This window comes from Anomaloglossus baeobatrachus, chromosome 4 (genome assembly GCF_048569485.1).
Source record: "Anomaloglossus baeobatrachus isolate aAnoBae1 chromosome 4, aAnoBae1.hap1, whole genome shotgun sequence".
NCBI lineage: Eukaryota > Metazoa > Chordata > Amphibia > Anura > Aromobatidae > Anomaloglossus > Anomaloglossus baeobatrachus.
Window position 1 is genome coordinate 375,021,753 of NC_134356.1, and position 25,798 is coordinate 375,047,550.

Genomic DNA, 25,798 nt, shown 5'->3' on the forward strand with positions numbered 1-25,798 from the left:
GGCAGTGCCATACAGGCAGCAAGATGCTGAATCCAGGCATACCTGTTGTAGAAAGGTCCGATGCTTGGTTGCAGAAATATCTTTAATCAAAGTTAAACAAATGCTCTGCACTTTGACTGGTGCAATGGGGGCGGGGCTTTGTGGGTCAGGTAAAGTCTGACTCTGACATCCTCCCGGGTAGCCCCCTTTATTTGAATATCACGCCACCATTGCTGTATTTGGCGGCGCATGCGCATTGCAACAGTAATTCTTCATTAAAATGGCGCTGGAGTCTGCGCATGTGTGTACCGTGATCTCCGGTGCTAGTCTATTGAAGACACTGCGGTAAAGACTGAGTGTCAGGGCTGCGTGTGTGTGTATTTTAATGAAGACAGAATTACTGTGACAATGCACACGCACTGCCAACAGCAACAATGGTGGCATGATATTCAAAGTAAAGGGGGCAAGCCAGGACGCTGGAGGACTCAACCCACAAAGGCCCGCCCCCATTGCACCTGTCAATCAAAGTGCAATGCATTACTGCAGCTTACTGCCTTTTAGTTCATGGCATGAAATCCTGTTGGTTGGGTCTCTTTATATGCTCCTCTGCGTCGCTGGCTCTAACAGCTGGGGACCGGGCCTGCTCCTACTAAATTGCAAGAGCTTTAACCTTGCACCATAAGTTTACAGTAGCATAGGGTTAAAGTCCAGAGCCAAATGCTGTATTAATATACAGCACTTTGTTTTTAGCTGGTTAATGAACACATCCCATCCACAGATACAATAAGAAGGCAAGTATGGAACTAAACACAATTTGTGGCGTATGGTCATACTTAAATTCAGGCCACCTCTTAATTTACCTTTTAAAGGGGATTATGTGGGACTTCATTTTATCCTATGGATTAGATTAAAGGGAACCTGTCATCAGAAATTTAGCTATAAAGCTAAAAGTTTCCCCTTCTGCAGCTCCTGGGCTGCATTCTAGGAAGCTTCCTATAGTTCTTGTGGCCCCTTTTTATACCAAAATAAACACTTTGTAAACTTGTACCTTTTTCTTATGCAAATTTCGTAAATCTTCCATGGGGGCGGGCTGCCTGGGGTCCGTTGCTGTCCTCCTGCCGATTTACGCCGCCCCCGAACGCTGAATTTCAAAGCTCAGGACGCTGCCCCTGGGTGCCCGTGGTCCCGCGCATGCGCTGTTCCACTGTAGCGGTGCCGTGCACTGTGTGCACGTGTGACCGCTGGTGACGCTTTGCGAGGGCACGAGGTTATGGGCGGCGCTGTGAGTGTCATCAGCAAGTGCCGCCCATAACCTCGTGACTGCACTTTCCCCTATTACTCCAGCGTTATGCGCAAGCGCTCGCTGGCCAGATGACCGGACGTCACTTTCTGCTGAGCAGGATGGGAAGGAGGTGACGTCCGGTCATCTGCCCAGCGAGCGCATGCGCATAACGCTGGTGTAATAGAGGAAAGTGCGGTCACGAGGTTATGGGCGGCACTTGCTGATGACACTCACAGCGCCGCCCATAACCTCGTGCCCGCACAAAGCGTCACCAGCGGTCACACGTGCACACAGTGCACGGCACCGCTACAGTGGAACAGCGCATGCGCGGGACCACGGGCGCCCAGGGGCGGCGTCCTGAGCTTTGAAATTCAGCGTTCGGGGGCGGCGTAAATCGGCAGGAGGACAGCAACCGACCCCAGGCAGCCCGCCCCCATGGAAGATATACGAAATTTGCATAAGAAAAGGTACAAGTTTAGAAAGTGTTTGTTTATTTTGGTATAAAAGAGGCCACAAGAACTATAGGAAGCTTCCTAGAATGCAGCCCAGGAGCTGCAGAGGGGGAAACTTTTAGCTTTATAGCTAAATTTCTGATGACCGGTTCACTTTAAGAACTTAGACCGGTTGATGCTAACTACATCTGTCGACCAAATAGACGAGAAGAGGATGAGCTGCTCTGTCAACGTGACCTTACCAGAAGCCATAGAATCCCTGGCAGGAGCAGTCCTTAACCACAGTCAACAGAGAGCGAGGCAGGGTAGGACAGGCATCTAGCTAACTACCTGTCTGTTAGCTTTTGGCAACAAAGGGGAAAAATAAGTACATTTCCAGATAATCTCTTTAAATTTGTCTCAAAGGCGTTGTCCACTGCTTGGACAATGGTGGCGGCAGTACTTGCGTTCCTAGGGCTGATGTGAGCCCTGCGCCCAATTGCTCACGATTTTTCTGGCCTCACCTTCAGACGTACAGTGGAACCTTGCTTAACGAGAACAATCCGTCCTGGGACTGTGCTTGTTAACCAATTTACTCGTTAGGCAAAGCAAGATTTCCCATAGGAAATCATTGCCATGCAGACGATTTGTTCCACAACGTGTTAAATGTCCCATCCTGGTCCCCTATTCTATCATTCCACACACGTACAAACACACAAACTCACACAAGCACGCACACACACATATTATATGCTCACCTTACCTTCCGTTCCATCGCCGGTCTCCTGGGACTTGCTGTTCTCTGGTACGGTGGCGGGCTGTGTATCGCGTTACCATAACGACGAGGGAGGAACTTCCTGGCCAGAGCGCTGACATCAAAGGCAGAGCCGCTTGCCTCTGATTGGCCAGCGCGCTACCTTTCAGTAGCGCCGACAGGAAGTTCCTCCCTCGTTGCTACGGATGCCGATACATAGAGTGGAGCGGAGGCGCGGACTACAGGACCCAGGAGGTCGGGGATGAAACGAAAGGTACACTATATTATATTACAAGCTCACCTTACCTTCCGTTCCATCGCAGGCCTCCTGGGTCTTGTAGTTCGCCGCAAGGACGTCGCAATGTACCCGGGAACTACAAGAACCATGAGACCGGCGGTGGAACGGAAGGTAAGGTGAGCATAACACTGTGTGTGCGTGTTTGTGTGTGTGTGTGTTTGTGTGGACTGCAAGTGCGGTTCAGAGCGCGGTGGATGGACGGAACTGGAAGTGTGTGCGGTGAGGATTTCGCTCGTACAGCAAAGCTTTCTCGTAAACAGAGTTACAAAGTTACAGAAAGCTTTGCTTGTTAAGCGAAATTCTCGTTAAGTGGGTTACTCGTTAAGCGAGGTACCACAGTATGAGCAGCATGAAGTGAGCAGCCAGCCATACCTTTCACTTCCTGTTGATTAATTTCTTGTACGTTCAAAGGCGAGGAGAGCGAAGCCAGTATAATAGGTAAAAAATGTATCACAAATGTTGCTGCCCTTAAATTGCTGCAGCCAGAGAGGATTGTGCTGGTGATAACCAATGCTGTATAAAGTGATGTACCCTAGATGTCAGGGTAGGACGGTACTCCCATCCCCACAACATACATGTGCACCCAAGGCTTGACCAACCAATTTAGGACCTCCATGAGACAGGATGATGTCCTGAAGATTCTCCATAAACATTAGATGAATGCCGGCAAACCTCCGATATCTGTCTCTTGTTGCTAGTCAAATGTGTATGGAAGCCCCCACACGTCTGGTTACAGAAGAATCCATCATGTCCGACTTCAGACTGCAGATTCTTTAGTTTTTCTGGCGATTAGCCTTCGCTAGAGATGTCTGGCAGTGGCTCTCATGGAGAATGCTGGAGAGCTTGCCCGTTAAACCACTCTGGTGTATGTGACAGTCTGGTGAGATAGTTGTCAGCTGAACCATCATTATGCCAACAATGATCTTAAAGGGTTATTACCATCTCCAAGATCCTATCCTAATATGTAGTAGGTGTAATAATGTTAGAAATGTAGTATAGTTCTCCTGATTCATTGTCACCTACCTAATGTGCAGGGCACTGCAGGACCTTGGGTATCCATGGTTACGACCATCCCAATCATGGATTTCTAAGATTTTGCAATGCCCTGTACATAAGGTGAGAGACTCTGCTATATCAGGAGAACTATACTACATTTCTAATTGGAGGCATTAGCTAATATTATTACACTACTACATATCTGGATAGGATCTTGGAGATGGGAATACCCCTTTTAGGTGTATGTGGGGCTTCAGTCTTCTATTCTAGGTGGTGTGATGTTATTTTTTACCAAATACATTTTCACCAATCAGCAATGAAGGCAGCCTCTGTGGTTATACTAATCATACTGTATACTGTAGCATCGTAATTCAAAGGTTCGGGCCAGAAATACAATAAAGATGTCATCTATGTATGCGTTGTTATGGTAACGCAGCAGAATCGTCTAGCAGTTTGTGGAATAAATGGGTTTCTTGCACACGGCACTACATAGCGGTGTTACCTCTTCACCACACAGGACTGCAGGGTAGGCTCACTGTGGATGTGGTACTGGCCGGATGGTATTTATCTGCTTCCAAGGCAAGTTCCCGTTCTGAAAACAGGAGCTGATCACAAAAAGAAATGTATGGTAAAAAGCCTGTGTGAAAGCGGTGTATGCACATTTCAGCTCTGTATTCCGATCAAGCAAAATAAAACATTGCTAGTGAGAAGGGTTTATATTTTTCCTTACATCCAACAAAAGGATGACATGCGTCAGATTTTAAAGGAGTGCTCTGTTCTGCCCGATATGACGTGGGGTGTGAAGAGATGGCACTGCACGCCCGGCCAGGAAGCCTATGAAGCAACCCTCTAGTAAAGCAGCAACTGGCCTATCCTATTTAACAGGACACATAAATGATCCTTGTTGTACATTATATGTATGCCCAAGAAACTGTCCTCTTCACTTGCACACCATCTCTGCTGTTCATTCTTGAACTCCTTTAACTGGATTTGCAGTTCTATCTTGAATGTGGCCGGCTATAAGATTTAAAGATGAATTAAAGGGAACCTGTCAGGTCCTATATGCATTCTGAGCTATTAGCAGGGTGTTCTGTTGCCTAATAACCCCTTCCTACCATGGATTTACATGTACGACGTCACCATCAGCGTCTTCAGATCCCGGAGTGCACTTACCATTCCCGCAGCCGTCATCAGTTTGCTTGCTTCTCTGCTTCAGATGCGCACTGCGCATGCTCAGACGACTCCTGCACAGAGCGCATCTGAAGCAGAGAAGTAAGCAAACTGATGACGGTGCAGGATCTGAAGATGCTGATGGTGACGTCGCTCATATAAATCTATGGTATCACTCCCACAAGGGTGTGATACCACGGAAAACATGCAAACGCCCACAGGGCGATGTGACACCCATGGGGCTAGAGACCCTGCTCATTTACATAGGGAATATGTAAGTAACAAAACGTTTATTACTTTCATATTCCACAATATTACAACACAGGTATGGGTAGGAAGGGGTTATTAGGCAACAGAACACCCTGCTTATAGCTCAGAATGCATATGGGACCTGACAGATTCCCTTTAAAGGCGTTTTACTGCACCAACTGCCTGCTAGTTTCAGGGGAAGAATGGATGTGATTTCTAAATACTGTTCCTTGGCCATAGGAGCTGTTCAGTCTCCATTATGACTTGGTGTAAGTGGCCTTTAAAGAATGCACACATTAGTTAAGTTTGTCCCTTTTTGTAAAGGGCAGAGCACTTCACTTCTGAACTGGATTGAGGCTTGTGTCCCTTTAAGAACTTGTTATGGGGACTGTGTGTGATCGTCACTGGCGTGGACCTCCACAGCGTAACACAAAGAGGTCCTGTTTCCACCTCCGCAGTATAAGTGTATGAAGCCATTTATTTCTTTAAACAAATAGTTATACATAAAGCTGCTTTTGATCTTGTTTGGGGCTAAGACCAGCTACTTTTCTACGGGAAAATGACTGTTCCAATATTGACTTTGTTTCTTGCCTTTCTGCTTCTCACAGGTAGTGAGCATAAAGTAAGCACATTCACATATTGTGGATTTTGGCGATAATATTCTGGCTTCCTTCCATTTTGGTTGAGTTCTTTGTAAAGGTTGTTTGAAAAGCCTGTAAACCTAAAATATGCATTGAACTTGCAGTAATAAAATATTTTTAAATATCAGATCTAATGTTTGAAACGCTCAGAAAAAATATGTAAGTCAGTTACTAGAGATGATTACCTGCTGTTTTTTTTCCCTAGATGTTGCGGCTTTTAGCAAATTTCCATTTATAGTACTGTGATCTGTGACTACACTTCATCTACAGTGTCTCCAGGGAGTCAAAGTCTGAAACACGCCCCCATGTCTCATCATTGGTCCAGACGGCTGCACTCTTCCGTCTTGGCCTAGACTTGTATTTATGCATAGCTACCAATTGATCACAAGCTCACCACAAAGGCAGTACATTGAGAGATGACTTAAGTTACAGCAAGGCAATAGCTATTATAAATTACAGACTACTAAACTGAACAGAGATACATATACTGGGGAGAGGCACCTTGTCCTATACAGTCCTAGGAGAGCTAAAGCCCTATTTCTATCTATTGTAACTAATTTGCCCAAAAAGTTCTACTTATCTCCAGAGCTGTGGAGTTGGTAAGCCAAACTTGCGACTCTGACTCCTCAATTTCCCTTGCACCGACTCCCACATATATTGGTTATATTTAAGGTAAAAAATTGATTGTAGTACAATGTGAACATCAGACATTTAATCATTTTTATGATACAATAATCAAGATATTTAGATAGAACATAAAATATATTAATTGGAATACAACTTTAGAACACAAACTGTATTAAATTGTAAATATTTCACACACTATGTAACAGCATATATATATATATATATATATATATATATATATATATATATATATATATATATATATATATATATGTGTAATAAACTATGTAAGTGGCAAAAAGCAGTTTTCAACAAAAACATAGTAAATAACATTTGTGCAGTCTATGAATTTGTTCTAAGAAATAGAATTGCCTCCATCAGATCCTCCTTCATAGATGACCTCAAATCTGACCTGATAATTTTAAGGCTAGAGAACAACCTCTCTACAGTAACTTGGGTTGGAGGCAAAGCCATAACCACATGGGTAACATCTCTAACAATTTCCGGGTATAAAGGAATTGCCTCATGCACAGTCAGTTTTGATGAAGGGTTGAATTTTTCTATTTCTTTGAGAGCAAGTGAAAACTTTTGCTGAAATCTGGTCAATCTGCTGCTATAGGAGATGGAGTGAAATCTTTTTCCTTGCAGCAACACTTTGCTGCTCCATGTCATCCAAATACTTGTCAAAGTTAAACTCCTCATCTGATGAGGATGAAGATATGGCAGCAGTAGCACGGTCAGGCCCCAAGTAATCTTGCACCTGGCAGTCCTGTAGTCACTCATCCTAACTGCTACCTCAGTCAGAGCTTCTTTTCCTTTAGTAAGCTGTTGATCATCAAGCAGTATACGATGACTTGGGTCCACGTAAACAGCTGCCAGAAGAATTTTATTTTCCAATAGCTGTGTCTCTCTCCGTTTCATTGACGCAGAAATGCCATCTGGGATTAAACCTCCTCTTTGGGACAGGCAAAATAGCAAGTTCTTCCACTCCCTTATGAAAATGCCAGAAGTTAAATCCTCAGCTTGTAATTTTTTTAGTCACGGTAAATGGGTGAAAAAAACGCAAGTAAAATGCAGTGTGTGCACAGGGGCTTATCTGAATTTTCTAGATAAATCCGCAGGTTTAACAAGTACAGACAGTCACTCCCCATGTTATCCTATGGGACATGGGGAGTGTCTGTGTCCATGCTGCGGTATGTGCGGCTGCGGAATATGCTACGGATGTCTTGCACCGCACGTAACTGCATGTCAATTATTCCTGCGGAAAAAGCTGCGGAAGTTCAGCCTCTCCACTATGGAGATAGAGGTTGGGACTTCTGCAGGTTAGTCGTACAAATGTCCGCAGGTTTACCGCAGATATTTAGCTGGAATCCCGCAGCTATGGATAGCAGCGGATTCCAGGGAGCAGCTGCCAGAAACCTGCGGATATATCCACAGGTACATTATGCCATGGGCACATAGCCTAATAGTGCAAAAAAACAGCAAATGATGTTTACTTACCATCGGCAGTCGTGAAGAGGTTGTTTTGACACCAGGATTTTTGTTTTTTGCTTGATCCTGCTGCCAATTTAATAATCATGCTAACTGAAACCTTGTTGGTGGCCATGATATGATTCATTGTACTACTATTATCTAACATTTTTGACTAATTCTTCTAAAAGTGATTTTGTGAACTGATTGCAGCTTTTCATTTAAAATTGGAAACTCCTCCTACAAAAGCCAATACTAAATCACGAAGAACAGATTGCAGTCTATATTAAAATTTGTTCCTGTCTTCTGACTAATTTTTAGAGCAGAGAATTTTATGATTTTGTACGCATCACTGATGAGAATAAGGGTACTTTCACACTTGCGTTATTTTCCTTCCGTTACAATCCGCCCTTTTGGGAAACAGCGGAATCCGTTAACGGATTCCGCTGTTTCCCATAGACTTGTATGGTTGACGGATTGTACCAAAAGGAGCTGCGTTGCTTCCGCTGGGCGACGCTCCATTGCTTCCGCCCAGCGGGAGCAACGCAGCATGTAACGTTATTTTGAGCAGCGGAATCCTCTGGATTTCACTGCGCATGCTCTTTTTTTTTTTTTTTTTTAAATCAAACTTTATTTTGGCTCGCGGTGGCCGAACGTTCAGCTGAGCGCCCGGCTGCCGGCAAGCGACAGCGCTCAGCTGAATGACCGGCCACCAGCATGCCCGGCCGCCGGCAAGTCACAGCGCTCAGCTGAGCGCCCGCCCGCCGGCATGCCCGGGCGCCGGCAAGTGACAGCGATCAGCTGATCACCCGGCGGCCGGCTGCAGGGAGCGATCAGCTGATCACCCGGCGGCCGGCTGCAGGGAGCGATCAGCTGATCACCCGGCGGCCGGCTGCAGGGAGCGATCAGCTGATCACCCGGCGGCCGGCTGCAGGGAGCGATCAGCTGATCACCCGGCGGCCGGCTGCAGGGAGCGATCAGCTGATCACCCGGCGGCCGGCTGCAGGGAGCGATCAGCTGATCACCCGGCGGCCGGGAGCGATCAGCTGATCACCCGGCGGCCGGCTGCAGGGAGCGATCAGCTGATCACCCGGCGGCCGGCTGCAGGGAGCGATCAGCTGATCACCCGGCGGCCGGCTGCAGGGAGCGATCAGCTGATCACCCGGCGGCCGGCTGCAGGGAGCGATCAGCTGATCACCCGGCAGCCGGGAGCGATCAGCTGATCACCCGGCGGGCGGGAGCGATCAGCTGATCACCCGGCGGCCGGCTACTGGGAGCAATCAGCTGATCGTTCACTATAGTCTGCCGCTGGTAAAACCGGGGAAAAAAAAAAAAAAAAAAATCAAAACGAATTGCGTTGTTTTGCAGCATCCGTTGCATCCGTTGTGTCACTATATGCAACACATCCGTTGCATCCGTTACACAACGCAATGCAACGGATACCGTTCAACGCAAGTGTGAAAGTAGCCTAAAGCTGACGGCCATGCTGAACCCACAAGTGTGCAATGCTTTCTTACCCCTATGCACAAGACTCTGCTAGGTTCCTGTTTGTCGTCTTGCAGCCTGTGGGTAGATTTTCAGTTTATAGTTCTAGCCTCTGCAGCCAGGCAACAAGAGAACGTTTAGCTATTGCTACATTTGAGATTGAAGATTGAACACTTCACCAAATAAAAAATGTAAATATTTGACAAAGATAAAACGATTAAAAACAAAATGCAGTTTATAAATGAAGGTCTTATTTAGGGAAAAAGATCTAAACCTACAGGGCCCTGTGTGGGAAAAAGTGATTGCACCTAAACATAACTGGTTGGCCACCCTTAGCAGCAACAACTGCAATCAAGCGTTTGCAATGAGTCTCTTATAACACTCTTGAGGAATTTTGGCCCACTCATCTTTGCAGAATTTTTGTAAATCGGCCACATTGGAGGGTTTCAGAGCATAAATCGCCTTTTTAAGGTCATGCCATGGCATCTCAATCGGATTAAGGTCAGGTCCTTGATTCTCCAGTCTTAATTTTTCTTAAGCCATTCAGAGGTTGACTTGGTGTGTTTTGGATCATTATACTGCTGCATAATCCAACTGCACTTCAGCTTGAGGTCATGAACAGATGGCCGGACATTCTCCTTCAGATTTTTTGGTAGACAGCAGAATTCATGCTTCCATTTACCACAGCAAATCTTGCAGGTCCTGCAGCAGCAAACAGCCCCAGACAATCACACTACCACCATCATATTTTACAGATGGTTTGATGTTCCTTTTCTGAGATGCTGTGTTACTTCTACGCCAGATGTAATGGTACATACACCTTCCAAAAAAATTTAACTTTTGTCTTGTCTGTCCACAGAGTATTCTCTGAAAAGTATTGGGGATCATCAACATTTTTTCTGGAAAACTGAGACGAGTCTTTGTTTTTTGCTCCGCATTGGTTTTCATCTTGGAACCATTCTTGCTCAGTCTTTATTGTGGTGGAGTCATGAACGCTGACCTTAACTGTGGGAATTGAGGCCTTCAGTTCTTTGGATGTTGTGTGGTTTTTTGTGACCTCTTTGAGTTGTCGCTGTGCTTTTGTGGTAATTTTGGTTCGCCGGCCACTCCTGGGAAGATTCACCACTATTCATGTATATCCCATTTACAGATAATGGCTCACTGTGTGGCTCGCTGTAGTCTAAAGCTTTAGAAATTGCTTTATATGCTTTTCCAGACTGATAGATCAAAATTACTTTGTTTTTCACATGTTCCTGAATTTCTTTGGATTGTGGCATGATGTCTAGCTATTGAGAATCTTTTGGTCTACTTCACTTTGTCAGGCAGGTCCAATTTAAGTGATTTCTTGATTGAGAACAGGTGTGGCAGTAATCAGGCCTGGGTTTGGCGAAAGATGTGACAAACCACAGTTAATTTGTTTTAAGGGGGAAGGAATCAATTTTTCACACAGGACCCTGTAGGTTTGAATTTTTTTTCCCTTTTACCATCATTTTATATAAACTGTTTTCTGTTTACTTTTTTTTTATCTTTTTATGTTGTCTAATATTAAAATTTGCTGATCTGAAACATTTAAGTATGACAAACATGTAAAAGAATAAGAAGGGGGGCAAGAGTGTGAGTGTGAGAGTGTGTTATAAGTTCACTGTGCTGCTGTAGAGCCTGTGTAACTCCTACACATCTGGTTGTACTGCTGCTTCTGACAGCTCAATGCTTTTTGGCTGCGATCAGCTCAGGGATATGCCATATAATGGATAGGTCAGTTTTACAGTGAAGCTGCAAATCCCAGTTTGGCCATGGGCTGAGTGACAATAATAAGACCCTGTGATGCTAAGTAATCTGTGCCTCGGTCGTGCTTGGGATTACAGCTATATTGGAGCAGAAATAGGGGCTCTATTACACTTGAAATTGGCCTTTTGAGGTAACTGAGTAGAAGCTTTACTCTCTTTATCACGCTTTACTAAAGAGAGATCATCACAGACCAGAGGCAGCATCAGTTTGTAGAGAAAAGAGGGCTTACAGCATAATCTGCAGTGGGGTGAGGAGTGGGTAGCAAAGGCAGAATTGGTGAATGTACTGCATGTGTACAGAGGTGAGTGTGTGGAATATGTGCTCATACATAAGAGCTAGTGAAGGTAGCCGCACACTAGACATGCAGGCCTTGGATCCAAACTGTATTAATGGGAGATGCACTGCCATGAGAAGTCTGAAAGTACAGTGCCCCAAAATAAGACAGGGTTTTATATTATTTTTGTAATCCGAAAAAAATGTTAGGCCTTTTTTTTCAGGTTGTCTTATGTTTTTTCCATGAGCATGTAAAACTGATTTATAGTATTCACAAATGAGGTATAGCCATGAATAAATTGCTGAATTGATCTGATGAATACTCCACTCAGTTATTATAGTAATTTATGCTCATAAGGTTCCCTATTTATGTCTTGTATGTGGTGCCATCTACTGGCTAATTGATATACAGTATTTCAATAGAAATTTCCATTTTTACATTTATTCTTTATCCCCCCCCCACCCCCACGAAAAAAAAAGCTTATTTGCTAACTCTTGTTTATGGTCTGGTAAGTGAATGGGCTCTGTCATACAAATCTATCAGGTCTCTCTGCGTTCCATATCACTGGCACGGAGTTAGGCCCTGTGCGCACTTGCCAGTTTTTGCCGCGGATTTCCTGCAGTTTTGCTGCATGTTTCGCTGCATGTTATGCAGTGATTCACCAGCAAATCCTATGGGAAAAAAAATCCTATGCGCACTATGCGGATTTTGACAGCTGCATGTTTTGCTGCGGGATTCCCGCAGCAAAAACAATTGCATGTCACTTCTTTTCCGCACGTCGCTGCAGGATTTCACTCCATTGACTACCATGTAATCGTGAAATCCCGCAGGGAATACCCAGGCAGCAAATTCTGTGCGGTTCATTGTGTTTTCCTGCGTTTTTCACTCCGGTATTTCGCAGTTTCGGGACATAATGTTCATCACTGCCTGCGGTTTGCAGGGAAGTGATGTCATTATCAGGGCTGTGGAGTCGGTAAGCCAAACCTTCGACTCCGACTCCTCAAATTCTCTTGCACCGACTCCGACTCCGGCTCCGACTCCGGCTCCGACTCCTACATATATTGCTTATAGTTAGGTGAAAAATTTATTGTAGTACATGAATATGTGTATGTGAACATCAGACATTTAATAATTTTTATGATACAATAATCAAGATATTTGGATAGAACATAAAATATATTTATTGGAATACAACTTTAGAACACAAAAAACTGTAATAAATTGTAAATATGTAATACACTATGTAATATACAGTAGATTACATATATATCTTGTGTGTGTATATACACTGTATATATATATATATATATATATATATATATATTATATATATTACATATTTACAATTTATTAGTTTTTTTTGTGTTCTAAAGTTGTATTCCAATAAATATTTTATGTTCTATCCAAATATCTTGATTATTGTATCATAAAAACAATTAAATGTCTGATGTTCACATTGTACTACAATAAATTTTTCACTTAAATATAAGCATTATACTAAATGTTATTTAGTAAAATATTCAGCACATTCTGCATTGCACTCCTGTCCCCAATTTATTATATATTTTAGGAGTCTGAGTCGGTGCATTTTATACCGACTCCGACTCCACCAAAATGAGCTCCGACTCCGACTCCACGACTCCGACTCCGACTCCACAGCCCTGGTCATTATGACAGGAAGAGGAAGCGGAGCAGAGAGTAAACACACACACATCACAGACACAGACATAGAACACACACATCACACTCACACACAGACAAATAGAATACACATACAAATCAAACGGACATATATAAAAAAAAAAACATGTCGGCTCCGCTGTATTTTTACCGTCCAGCCGCGGTAAACACACAGCGGTGGCCCGGTATTCTCAGGCTGGGGAGGGCGAGGGCCAGGGTTAATGCCCCCCCCTTTCCCGCAGCCGAGAATATCAGCCCGCAGCTGCCCCGGGACTGTCGCATCCATTATGCGGCAGTACCGGAGTGTCCCCGGCTCTTCCTGTTGCCGTGATGTGGTGGCAATCAGGGTAATAATGAGTTAATGGCAGCGCATCGCCGCCACGAAGTCCAGGCTTGATCATGGCAGCGTCTATGAGACAGCTGACATGATCAACCCGTAATTAAAGTGTATAAACACACACCGAAAAATCCTTTATTTTAAATACAACACAAAAAAGCCTCCCCTTTCACCCCTTTTATTAACCCCTCCCAAACACACAGCTCCGGCGTAATCCACGTCCTGCGATGCTTGCATCCAGCCGCGACTGACGCTGTACAGAATGCAGCCTCGTAACAAGACAGCAGAGGTAACCACAGGGCATTTCCCATGGCCGGTAATGTGAACAACACATTACCGCTCGGGAGAAATGCAGCGTGTGCTCACAGGGACTCTGTCTGTCTGTCTGTCTGTCTGTCTGTCTGTCTGTCTGTCTGTCTGTCTGTCTGTCTGTCTGTCTGTCTGTCTGTCTGTCTCAGAAGGAAATTACTTTTTTTTTTTTTTCTTTTTCAATGTGTTTTATTGCATTGAATGCATTAAAGCCCATGTACCAACCCACACGCGGCAATACCGCAGTAAAACCGTGGCAAACCGCATGCGGTTTTCGGGTGCGGTTTGCCGCGGTTTTTTTTATCGCGGGTGCTGTAATCTTTCAGACCCTGCTGAATTTTCTTAAGAAAATTCCGTTTTCCAGTGCGCACAAGGCCTTAATGTAGTGATACTGGACCTGCAGAGCAGCTGGAACAGTGAGGGACCTGACAGCGATGCAGATCTCTGTGTGAGAGCCCATACACAGTCAGCACTTGCCAGTAATTGTTTAGGGTCCAGTGATTGCTTTTTCCTTTGGCTGTGTCTTCTTTTGTGGGTGTCTACTTTCTTTAACCCCTTCAGCCCCCGGGCACTTTCCGTTTTTGCGTTTTTGTTTTTTGCTTCCCTTCTTCCGAGAGGCGTAACTTTTTTTATTTTTCCATCAATCTTGCCATATGAGGGCTTGTTTTTTGCGGGACGAGTTGTACTTTTAAATGAAACCATAAGTTTTACCATATAGTGTACTGGAAAATGGCAAAAAAATTCCAAGTGCGGAAAAATTGCAAAAAGTGTGATCGTACAATAGTTTTTGGGATATTTTATTCACTGTGTTCACTATATGGTAAAACTGAGGTATCTATGTGATGCCTCAGGTCAGTGCGAGTTTGTAGACACCAAACATGTATAGGTTTACTTGTATCTAAGGGGTTAAAAAAATTCACAAGCTTGTCCAAAAAAAGTGGCGCATGTTTTGCGCCATTTTCCAAAACCCGTAGCGGTTTCATTTTTCGGTACCTATGGCTCAGTGATGGCTTATTTTTTGCGTCTCGACCTGACGTTTTTAACGGTACCATTTTTGCGCAGATGCTGCGTTTTGATTGCCTGTTATTGCATTTTGCGCAAAATTTGTGGTGACCAAAAAACTAAATTTTGGCGTTTGGAATTTTTTTGCCGCTACGCCATTTACTGATCAGATTCATTGATTTTATATTTGAATCGGGCATTTCTGAACGCGGCAAAACCAAATATGTGTATTTATTTATTTTTTAACCCTTTAATTTTCAATGGGGTGAAAGGGGGGTGATTTGAACTTTTTTAGGTTTTTTTATTTTTTAATTTTTTAACTTTTTTTTTTTTTTTTTTTTTTATATATATCTTACTAGTCCCCCTAGGGGGCTATAGCGATCAGCAATCTGATCGCTTTGCACTATCTGCAGATCTCAGCTACAGAGCTGAGAACTGCAGATTTGCTGCTTTACTTTCAATGCCGGCTGTATTCCGGCATTGAGAGGAAGTGAGTCATGTTAGCTACAGGCGTCATCACATGACCCTGTGCTACCATGGCAACCACCGAAAGTCACGTGATCATGTCACGTGACTTCCGGTGGGGGCGGGGTAAGTGACTGTTATAGCGGCGCCCATATACATATCTCTGCCAGATTTTGGCAGCGAAATGTAAGGGGTTAATGGCTAGCAGGCACACATGTCAGCTGTTGATAACAGCTGATATGTGCGCGGATCGCTGCAGGGGGCGGGGCTTACCGGCACACGATCCATGACGTACCCAGTACGTCATGGGTCGTTAAGGGGTTAATGAAGGGTCCTGTTGTATTTAACTTTTTTAGCTGCCTGGACACTGTTACTGAGCAGCAACCAGGGCTTGTTTTTGGAGTATATTTTAGTATATTTTAAGCATACTCCAAGAAGGCCAAAAATGCTAGGTCTTATTTTTAGAATATTGGGTTGTTTCTTTTGGCAATCCCCGTAGTAGCAGGTTGCAGATGTCATGCAAGAGGTCTAAAAGTTACTGAAGAAGTAGCAGTGATTGAAAGAGAAAAAAAAAATTGTCAGGCTGCAATAACTTGAAGGAATTTCTAGCATTTGTCAAAAATACTTTGATCCATGTCAAAGGTTTCCAAAATATTTCGAACCCACGTTCATACTTGTAAGCACCAGCTAAGTAAATACTATCAATTTTGTGCTGTAAATTCAGGACTACAGGCAATCTGCAGGAAATGCATGTGCAGAATTGACCTTTTTTTTTTTTTTTTAATAGTTTTATGGGAGGGGGGGTTTCTTAAGATGCTACCCCCATTTTACCTCAAAATTTTCATGCAGTCCTTCCATTTAGCTTCAGAAAAATTTTTACATACAGAACTGCATTATTTCTTCAAACAGTCATGTCTTCTTATAAGGCTAGGTTTGCACACTGCGTCTTTTTGACGCTGCGTTTTTGGCCGCTAAAAACGCACAAACGCACCTGCGCCGAAAAAACGCATCAAAAAACGCATGCGTTTTTGCCGCGATTTGGTGCGTTTTTGGCTGCGTTTTGCTGCGTTTTTGATCTCTGCGTTTTGCTGCGTTTTTCCAATGCATTGCATGGGGGGGAAAACGCAGAAAAATGCAGGAAAGAACTGACATGTCCATTTTTTTTTTTTTAAATCAAAAACGCAGGTAAAAAAAACAGATGTGTGCGGACAGCAAAAATGAAAACTCAGACTTTGCTGGGGAAGCAAAGTCCTGCAGTTTTGAGGCCAAAAACGCACCCGAAAAACGCGCAAAAACGCCGAGAAAAACGCACTGTGCGCACATAGCCTAACAAGTCAATCTGTTTTATTTGTTTTTTCCTCAAAAGGTGAGCTTAAAGAAAAAATCAAGATGAAAGATAAGGAGAAACAGAAGGAGAAAAAGAAACATAAACTGATGAACGAGTCCAAGAAGGAGAATGGAGAAGTGAAGTTACTGCAGAAAGGTATATAAATGTCTGACCTTGAAAGCTCCACCTTAATTCTTTATTGTTCCATTGCATATTTGTGGTTTTGGATCTATGATGCCACTAGCAGATTATGAACCTACAACAATCACTGTTTATTTTATTTTACTTTTTTATTTTACTCTTGGGCCCCCTTCACAGTGATTCCGTTAAGTATGACGTCCGTTTCCATATATACTGGAGACTTGAACATAAGCAGATCCATTAAAATCAAGGGGTCTACACGCACACACCAGTGTTTTCACAAGGACCATGTGTCCGTATGAAGCACATGCGTGTCCGTGTGTTTCGGGCAGAGACAAGTCAGTTTTTCTCCGGCAGCACTGTCTCACGGTAATCCGTGTGACATGTACCGGAGAAAACACGTGTTTTTGAACTAAAATTATTTTCTATACTCACCTGTCCCCGATGCTGCTGTCTATTGCTTCCAGGCCCACTCATTATGCTCATAAATATTCACTGAAGCAGCAGAGCTGGAGACCTCAACACCGCGGACAGCAGTGGCGGGGACAGGTGAGTAAAAGTTCCTGCTCTCCATGTGCTATCACGGATAGCACACGGTGAACACTAGTGTGCCAAAATCACGGCACATGGAGGGCCACACGCACCTTCATCACAGCTGTGCAAAACATCAGAGTTTTGCATGGACTTGTGAAATACCTTATTTAGTATCATTAATTTCAGGGCTCTTTACAGACCTAATCACTGGCCCAACTTGGGTTCACCATCCAAATTCCCAAAGCACCATTGATTCCATGGTTGCTGTACATAAGGAGATACATACAAAATACAGATGTTTCAATGAACAAACTAATAATGACAGTCGGGTACAGAGGGGAGAGGACACTGTCCTCATGGGATTACAGTCTACAGGGTGATGGGGAAGGAGACATTAGGTTGTAGGGCTTTCAGCAGATTCGGTGGTGGTGAGGTAAGAGTGGGGGCCTTGCAGGCTGTAAGCTTTCTTGAGATGGGTTTTCAAGTTCCGTCGGAAGGTTCCAAATGTTCGAGACAGTCGGAATTGTTGGGGCACAGAATTTTGGAGGATGCTCAGGAGAAGTCTTGGAGGTGATTTGGTGAGGAACGCATGAGTGGAGGAGAGGAGGAGGCCTTCTGAGGACTGGAGATTACGTGTGGGAAGATATCCGGAGATTTGTTCAGAGATAATATGGAGGAGAAAGATTATGGATGGCATTGTAGGTCCATGTTAGTAGTTTAAACGGTATCCTTTGGAAAGCTAAGATTAAATGAAAAGATTTGTAACAGGGAGAGATGGATTATTTGGCCAGCAACACCCCAAACAGTGAGATGGAACATAGTTAGAAAAAGTAGGATAATTAACTCATGAGACACTGACACAGTGCTAAAAGTGGAAAATGGCGCAAAACGTACACCACTTTTTTCCGGACAAACTTCTGATTTTTCTTTTAACCCCTTAGATAAAAGTAAACTTATACACGTTTGGGGTCTACAAACTCGCACCGACCTCAGGCATCACAGCAACACGTAAGCTTTACCATATAGTGAACACAGTGAATAAAATATATCAAAAACTATGGTGCAATCAAACGTTTTTGCAATTTTTCCACATTTGGAATTTTTTTGCCTTTTTCCAGGACACCATATGGTAAAACTCATGGTTTGATTTAAAAGTACAGCTTGTTCCACAAAAAACAAGCCCTCACATGGCAAGATTGACTGACTGAAAAATAAAACTTGCGTCTCTCGGAAGAATGGCAAAAAAAAACAAACTGAACGGCTGGTCGTGAAGAGGTTAAGGAAAAATTTTAGGCAGGATATTTTGGCTAGCGTTATATCAAGCAAAAAAAAATAAAAATTTTGAGTACATTCATAGTACAGCAGTGAGAATTGTGTGTATGACTAAAAGTACAGTTGTAAAACTTTAGCCATGCAGGTCGTAGAAAGTTAAAGAAAAATGATACCTAGACAGCTGTGATCCAGCGTCTTATTCCAGAGAAGTCCTCTTTTTTTTAATATGTAAATGAGCTTTTAAGATCTATGGGCTGGACTTAATGTCCCTGAGAGTCTCCCTCCAGAGCTGATTTTAAATGAAAGGGGGCATTACCAGTGTGAGACGTGTAGATCAGGAGGCAGACTGTCGGTCATTACATGTCTCATACTTTTAATGCCCCTTTTCATTGTAAAATAACTCTGGAGGCAAATTCTGAGGGAGATCTGTGTCCGGCCTGTAGATATTTCTCTACATGACCACTTTATATCAGCAATATGATGTAATCTTTTTATTGAGGTTCCCATGACCTATGTGCCCGTATAGAGGACTGACAGATTCCCTTTAAAATATTATCGTAAAGCACCTATACATACTAGAGGATAGAGCGCTTGGTCCACTCTCGTCTGATGTGCCATCTCAGGCGACACTTTTTTTTTTCTATAAAAGTTTTTATTGTGCAAAACCTAAAAAACGATATAAATGTAGTATCACTGTAATCGTACTGACCAGAAGAGTAAAGCTGTCTAATCACATTTACCACATGCTGAAGATATAGACAAAAATCCTGAATTGCTGCTTTGTTAATTCTGCCTATCAAAAAGTATAATAGAAAGCGATTTAAAAAAAAAAACCAAACAGTATGTGCCAGAAAATGGTACTAGTGAAAACGTCAACCTGGCCCTTAAATTGCCCTCTGCAGAAAGACAGAAAATTTTAAAATGTGGCATTTTTGCTTTTTACAAAAAAAAAAACACCCCACATTCCTTAGACTATGTTTACATGTTGGGTTTTGCTGCATTTTTTTGTGCTTTTTTTGCTTAGGTTTTATGCAAATAAATGCTAATGGCTTATTTTACAATAACCAGACCTATAAGATTCCAAAAATCTCATGCACACACACACACACACACTTGCTTTTTTCGTGACAAATGGAAAAACTGCTGCGTTTCTGATATTCACACCCGAATAATAAAGCGATGCTGAATTATTGTTCTTATTAGAAGCAATTGGATAGTGCAGGCATAAAGTCCTCTAATGGGACTAGTAAAATCATTAAGAAATGTAAAAGAAAACAAAAAATAACCCCCCCCCCTTTGTCACATTGAAAAATGCCCGATCTATCAAAATATAACAGTTTTGGATTCCCCCCCACTTAGATAAAAGTAAAACTATACATGTTTGGTATCTACAAACTCATTCTGACCTGGGAAATCATATTGCAAGGTTAGTTTAATCATATAGGGGACATGGTAAATATTTACTCCCCCCCCCCCACCCCCCCACCCTAAAAAACAAAAAAACAATCACAGAATTGAACTTGTTTTGCAATTTAACCGCATTTGGAATTTATTTTTTTCCCCCGTTTTCCAGTGCAATATCTGGCAGAATGAATGGTGTCATTCAAAAGTACAACATGGCCTGCAAAAAGCAAGCCCGCATACTGATGGAATAATAGAAAAAAGTTATAACTCTTGGAAGAACTGTATGGGGAAAAAAAAAATATGGAAAATCGCCCGGGGGTTACAGGGTTAAACTTTGAAGTGCACATACCAGTCTTTTATGTTCTGGAACAGTCCTGACTCTCATGCTCTCTAATTTGGCATCTGCTCTTTTTGAGTGGACGGTTCCTCTTCATCTCCATTCTGCCAGCACAGTGGGAGCTGGAATTCCCATTCCCTTCCTAACATGCAATGCAGCTTCCTTGTCTAATGGCTTGCTGCCCTTACCTGTAGCCCCCCTTTTGTTTTGCTTGTGTGCAATGTAACAGACAGGAGAGCAGGAGCGAGGTGAGAGATCTGGACTGTAATGTCTCTCCTGCTATAAATATACAGTATTTCAGCTTGGCACAGGCAGAGAACAGCTGGATTGTCACTATGTCAGGAGGGCAACGTCTTGTGCAGCAATATTTTTTTTTTGTTTGTTTTTCATGGGATAAGAAAGCATAAATTAAAATTTTAAATGAAAATAAGAAATGGCTGGTCCATGTGGCAGTATAAAGTATTGCTAGATTTGTCATCAGCCTGAATACCCAGGCCGTTCATGTATAGAGTACTACATTGTGCGAATGTCTAGAAACATTACTTGTAAGGAACATTTAATGGACTCCACGTGGAAAAAGAAGCCTTGTTTTGTAGGCCTTTTATTTCACAAGTCACTGAACTTTTCATCTGTGAATGTTGTACATTTTATAGACTTTCTATTACACTACGTTTTATAGTCTTGACCATCCACTTGTAACCAGAGTTTTATGAAGAAACTGTTATTACGATAATCATAGGGGGTTTTCTGCAGCATGTGCAGCCTCGCTGTGTAATTCAAGCTTGCTGCAATGCTTGGAGACAAAAGGCCTGAAAATAAATCTGCCGACGTGTGCCTGCCAGGCCTGGATCTGAGGTTCATTATTTATTAGGCGAATGTCACAGACTAGATTTAAAGGGATTTTTAGTCACGTGATGAATGAGCCCCTCACCTGCATCAGGTTCTCAGCTCTGTTATCATTGCCCCATAAGTGGTACTTTCAGGGTTTCAAAGGTGGCAAAGTTATAACTTTTTATTAAGGTTTTTTTTTTGTTTTTTTTTCTGGTTTTTTAGAACTGCATGGAGTGTACGGGATATTCTCATATGGCCATGTACCACTACACAGCAAAACCACATCTAAAAGATATTCAGTAATGTAGTAATGGTGTCCATATTTTTTTTTTTTTGTCAAACAGGTTTATTCATGCAGTTTCTTTTATACTATTACAGGGCTGTGGAGTCGGCAAGGCTGCTTTCACACATCCGGTTTTAGCAGTGCTGCTCAATCCGGCTCAAAAACCTATGCAACGGATGCGGCGAAAAAACCAGATCCGTTGCATAAGTTTTTCCCATGCGGCCCGTCCGTTTTTTGACGGCTGCGGCTTGATACAGAGCATGCGCAGTGCAAAAAACCGCATCCGGCGGCCGGATGCGTTTTTTGCCACAGGACGCCACATCCGGCGTCCATAGGCTTGCATTGTAAATCGCGCAATGCGTTTTTTTCGCTGCACAAAAAAAGTGCCAGGCAACGTTCCATCTGGCCGCCGCATGGGCTAAATATGCCGCATCCGGCAAAAACCGGCCACAACGCAAGGCCATGCGGCACAATACAGCGCTAATGCAAGTCTATGCGGGAAAAACCGCAACCGGCAGCAAAAAAAAAGCGGTTGCGTTTTTTCTGCAGAGTGCCGTATTGTGCCGCACTGCAAAAACCGGATGTGTGAAAGCAGCCTAAGCCAAACCTCCGACTCCTCAATTTCCCTGATTTTGACTACACTACTCAGACTCCCTCATACATGACTAGTGTGTGTTTGTGATAAATTTACAATACAACCCCTGGAAAAAATGATGGACTCACCTGACTGAGGATGTTCATTCAGTTGTTTACTTTTGTTTAAAAAAAAAAAGCAGACACAGACATGGCACAAAAGTAAAGTCATTTCACATGGCAACTTTCTGGCACACAAAAAATCATGAAAACATAATGTGCTAGCCAGTAACGATTACTTATAAAGACCAAACGGGGAAAAATTATGGAATCACTCAACTATGAGGTAAAAAATTATCATGAAAAACAAAAGAACACTCCAATACATCACTAGTATTTTGTTGCACCACCTCTGGCTTTCATAACAGCTTGCAGTCTTTGAGGCATGAACTAAAGGCCCCATCACACACGACGTATCTAACGATATATCGCCGGGGTCACGGATTCCGTGACGCACATCCGGCATCGTTAGCGACGTCGTTGCGTGTGACACCAACGAGCGACCTTTAACGATGGAAAATACTAACCAAATCGTCCATCGTTGACACGTCGTTCCTTTTCAAAAAAATCGTTGATTGTTGAGGTCTCAGGTTGTTCGTCGTTCCCGAGGCAGCACACATCGCTACGTGTGACACCGCGGGAACGACGAACTACAGCTTACCTGCGGCCGCTGGCAATGAGGAAGGAAGGAGGTGGGTGGGATGTTACGGCCGCTCATCTCTGCCCCTCCGCTTCTATTGGGTGGCAGCTTAGTTACACCGCTGTGACTCCGCACGAACTGCCCCCATAGAATCGAGGCGGTTCGCCGGCCACAGCGATGTCGCTAGGCAGATAAGTCCGTTTGACGGCTCCAAACGATATTGTGACGCAGAAACGGCGCGGGCGGGTACGCTCGCTAGCGATATCGCTGCGTGTGACGGGGCCTTTAGAGTGACAAACAGTACTTTTCATCAATCTGGCTCCAACTTTCTCTTATTGCTGTTGCCAGATCAGCTTTGCAAGTTGGAGCCTTGTCATGGACCATTTTCTTCAACTTCCACCAAAGATTTTTAATTGGATTGAGATCTGGACTATTTGCAGGCCATGACATTGACCTTATGTGTCTTCTTTCAAGGAATGTTTTCACAGTATTTGCTTTATGGCAGGATGCATTATCATCTTGATAAATACTTTCATCATCCCCAAACATCCTTTCATTTGATGGGATTAGAAAAGTGTCCAAAATTTCAATGTAAACTTGGGCATTTATTAAAGATGTAATGACAACCATCTCCCCAGTGCCTTTACCTGACATGCAGCCCCATATCATCAATGACTGTGGAAATTTACATGTTCTTTTCAGGCAGTCACCTTTATATTGTTTAGCTTTTCTTTATGTAAATCCCATTTCCTTTAGGCATTTTTTTATAGTTCAGTCACAGACCAGACATTGACTCCAGTTTCCTCGCATTTGTTCCTCATTTGTTTTGTTGTGCATTTCCTGATATGGAGACATATTGTTTTAAGTTTCCGGTCTTGATGATTTGAGGTCTTCCTTGGTCTACCAGTATGTTTGCCTTTTAACAACCTTCCCATGTTGTTTGTATGTGGTCCAGATTTTAGATACAGCTGACTATGAACAACCAACATCTTTTTCAACATTGTAAGTTTTGGGAATGAAAATTTACAGGGTGATTCTATAATTTTTACTTCAGAATTGAGTGATTTCTTTATTTTTTTCCCCCTATTTGGTCTTAAAAATAAATCATGAAAACAATGTGCAAGCCATTAACTGTTACTTTTCTTTAGTGTTTCTTAAAGCCAGAAAATTGACATTTGACCTTAGTTTGTGCCATGTCTGTGATCGGCTTTTTTTTTTTTTTTAATTATTATAAACAACTGAAGGAACATCCCCAGAGCCAGGTGAGTCCATCATTTTTGCCAGGGGTTGTAGTAAAATAGTAACATGTGACTTGTAATCATTATTATGATACAATAATCAAGCTGTTTAGATAGAACATAAAATATTTATTGGAATACACGTTTAGAACACAAAAGCTTTGGTATATTGTAAATTTGCAATACACTATGCAGTAAGTGGGGGAGGGGAAACAAACGTTTTTCAACAAAAGCCTACGGAATAGCATTTGTGCAGTCGATGAATTTGTTGTTAGAAATAGAATTGTTTCCATCAGATCTTCCTTCATAGAGGACCTCAAATCTGACCTAATTATTTTAAAGCTAGAGAACCACCTCTCTACTAGAGATGAGCGAACCTGAGGTTCGGAGTTTGTGGTTGAAATTCGAGTGAGTTACGAATGCAAACCACTCAAGCGAGCAGCGCTGTGCTTGGGTATGAGTGATGCGCAGCCCTGTGCAAGCCACTTGCGATGTTTGAACAGTAAAAATCAGCGTTTTCAGATACAGTGTGCATATACAAAGACAAACACAAAAATTGGAAAAACCTCACCCATCATCCCCCGGAAGTGTTCTGCTTATGGTTGACATCCTGTCGGTGGAGCTACGAAACTACCCAATTGCTGACTTCCATTGAGGTTCGGATCAAGTTGGGATCAAAAACCAAACTTTCTTAAGGTTAGAATGTATCTGGCGAACCAAACTTCCAAAGGTTTGCTCATCTCTACACTAACTTGGGTTGGTGGCAATGCGGTAAGCACATGGGCAACATCTCTAACAATTTCATGATATAAAGGAATTGCCTCATGTACAGTCAATTTTGATGAATGGTTGAACTTTTTTTTTTTTTTTTTTTTTTGAGAGCAAGTGAAACATTGACCATATTTCAGCAATCTGTTTGCTTTGAGAGTGGACTCTTTTTCCCTGCAGCAACACTTTGCTGCTCCATGTCGTCAAAATATTTTTCCAAATTAAACTCCTGATCTGATGAGGCTGAAGATATGGCAGCAGTAGCACTGGCGAGATCCAAGTCCTCTTGCATCTGGCAGTCCTGTAGGCCACTCATCCTAACTGCTACCTCTGTCAGAGCTTTTCCTTTAGTAAGCTGTTGATCATCTAGCAATATACGATGACTTGGGTCCACATAAACTGCTGCAAGAAGAATTTTATTTTCTAATAGCTGTGTCTCTCTTTCATTGAAGCAGCAAGCAATGCTATCTGCAATCAAACCTCCTCTTTGGCACAGGCAAAACAGCAAATTCTTACACTCCTTTATGGAAATACCGGGAGTTAAATCTTTAACTTGTAATTTTTGTCATTGTAAATGGGTGATGAAGCAATTCCATCAATTCAGCCACCTGTGTCCATTGACCTTCATTTAGTGTTACTTGAGGGTTGTCCATGTCTACAAGAAAGGGTTTCAGCTCAAGCAATCGTTCAATCATTAAATAAGTGCTGTCCCACCGAGTGGCTTGATCGACAGTTGCCCATTTTCCAGCACGTCTCTTCAAGATGGAATTTAGTGGTTCTGACAGCTATAACCAATTTCCTTACTTTTGCCAATCAGACTTCCAGCATGTACCTCTTGCAGACTATCTCTTATTGCTGGCTGCAGCGTGTGCACAACACAGCACATGTGATAAATAGGAGAGAGAAGTGAAGCAGCTCCAAAAAGATCTAATGATAAAGGATCATTTTGCTGTTTATTGAAGGCTTAAGGCCCAGTCACACTAAACAACTTACCAGCGATCCCAACAACAATACAACCTGATGGGGATCGCTGGTAAGTTGCTAGGTCACTGGTGAGATGTCACACTAAGTGACGCTCCAGCGATCCCACCAGCAACCTGACCTGGCAGGGATCGCTGGAGCGTCGCTACACGTGGAAGCATGCTGCGCTTGG

General features: G+C 43.0%; 1 protein-coding gene across 1 annotated transcript in view; it reads left to right on the forward strand.

Annotated features, from left to right (window-relative positions):
- The window catches only part of RSBN1L (round spermatid basic protein 1 like), a 128,764-nt gene that overhangs the window by 24,831 nt on the left and 78,135 nt on the right, over nucleotides 1-25,798 (forward strand). Inside the window, exon 2 of the mRNA XM_075345197.1 lies at nucleotides 16,604-16,720. Coding sequence (XP_075201312.1) covers nucleotides 16,604-16,720 — 117 coding nt within the window. The remainder of the gene's footprint in view (nucleotides 1-16,603; nucleotides 16,721-25,798) is intronic.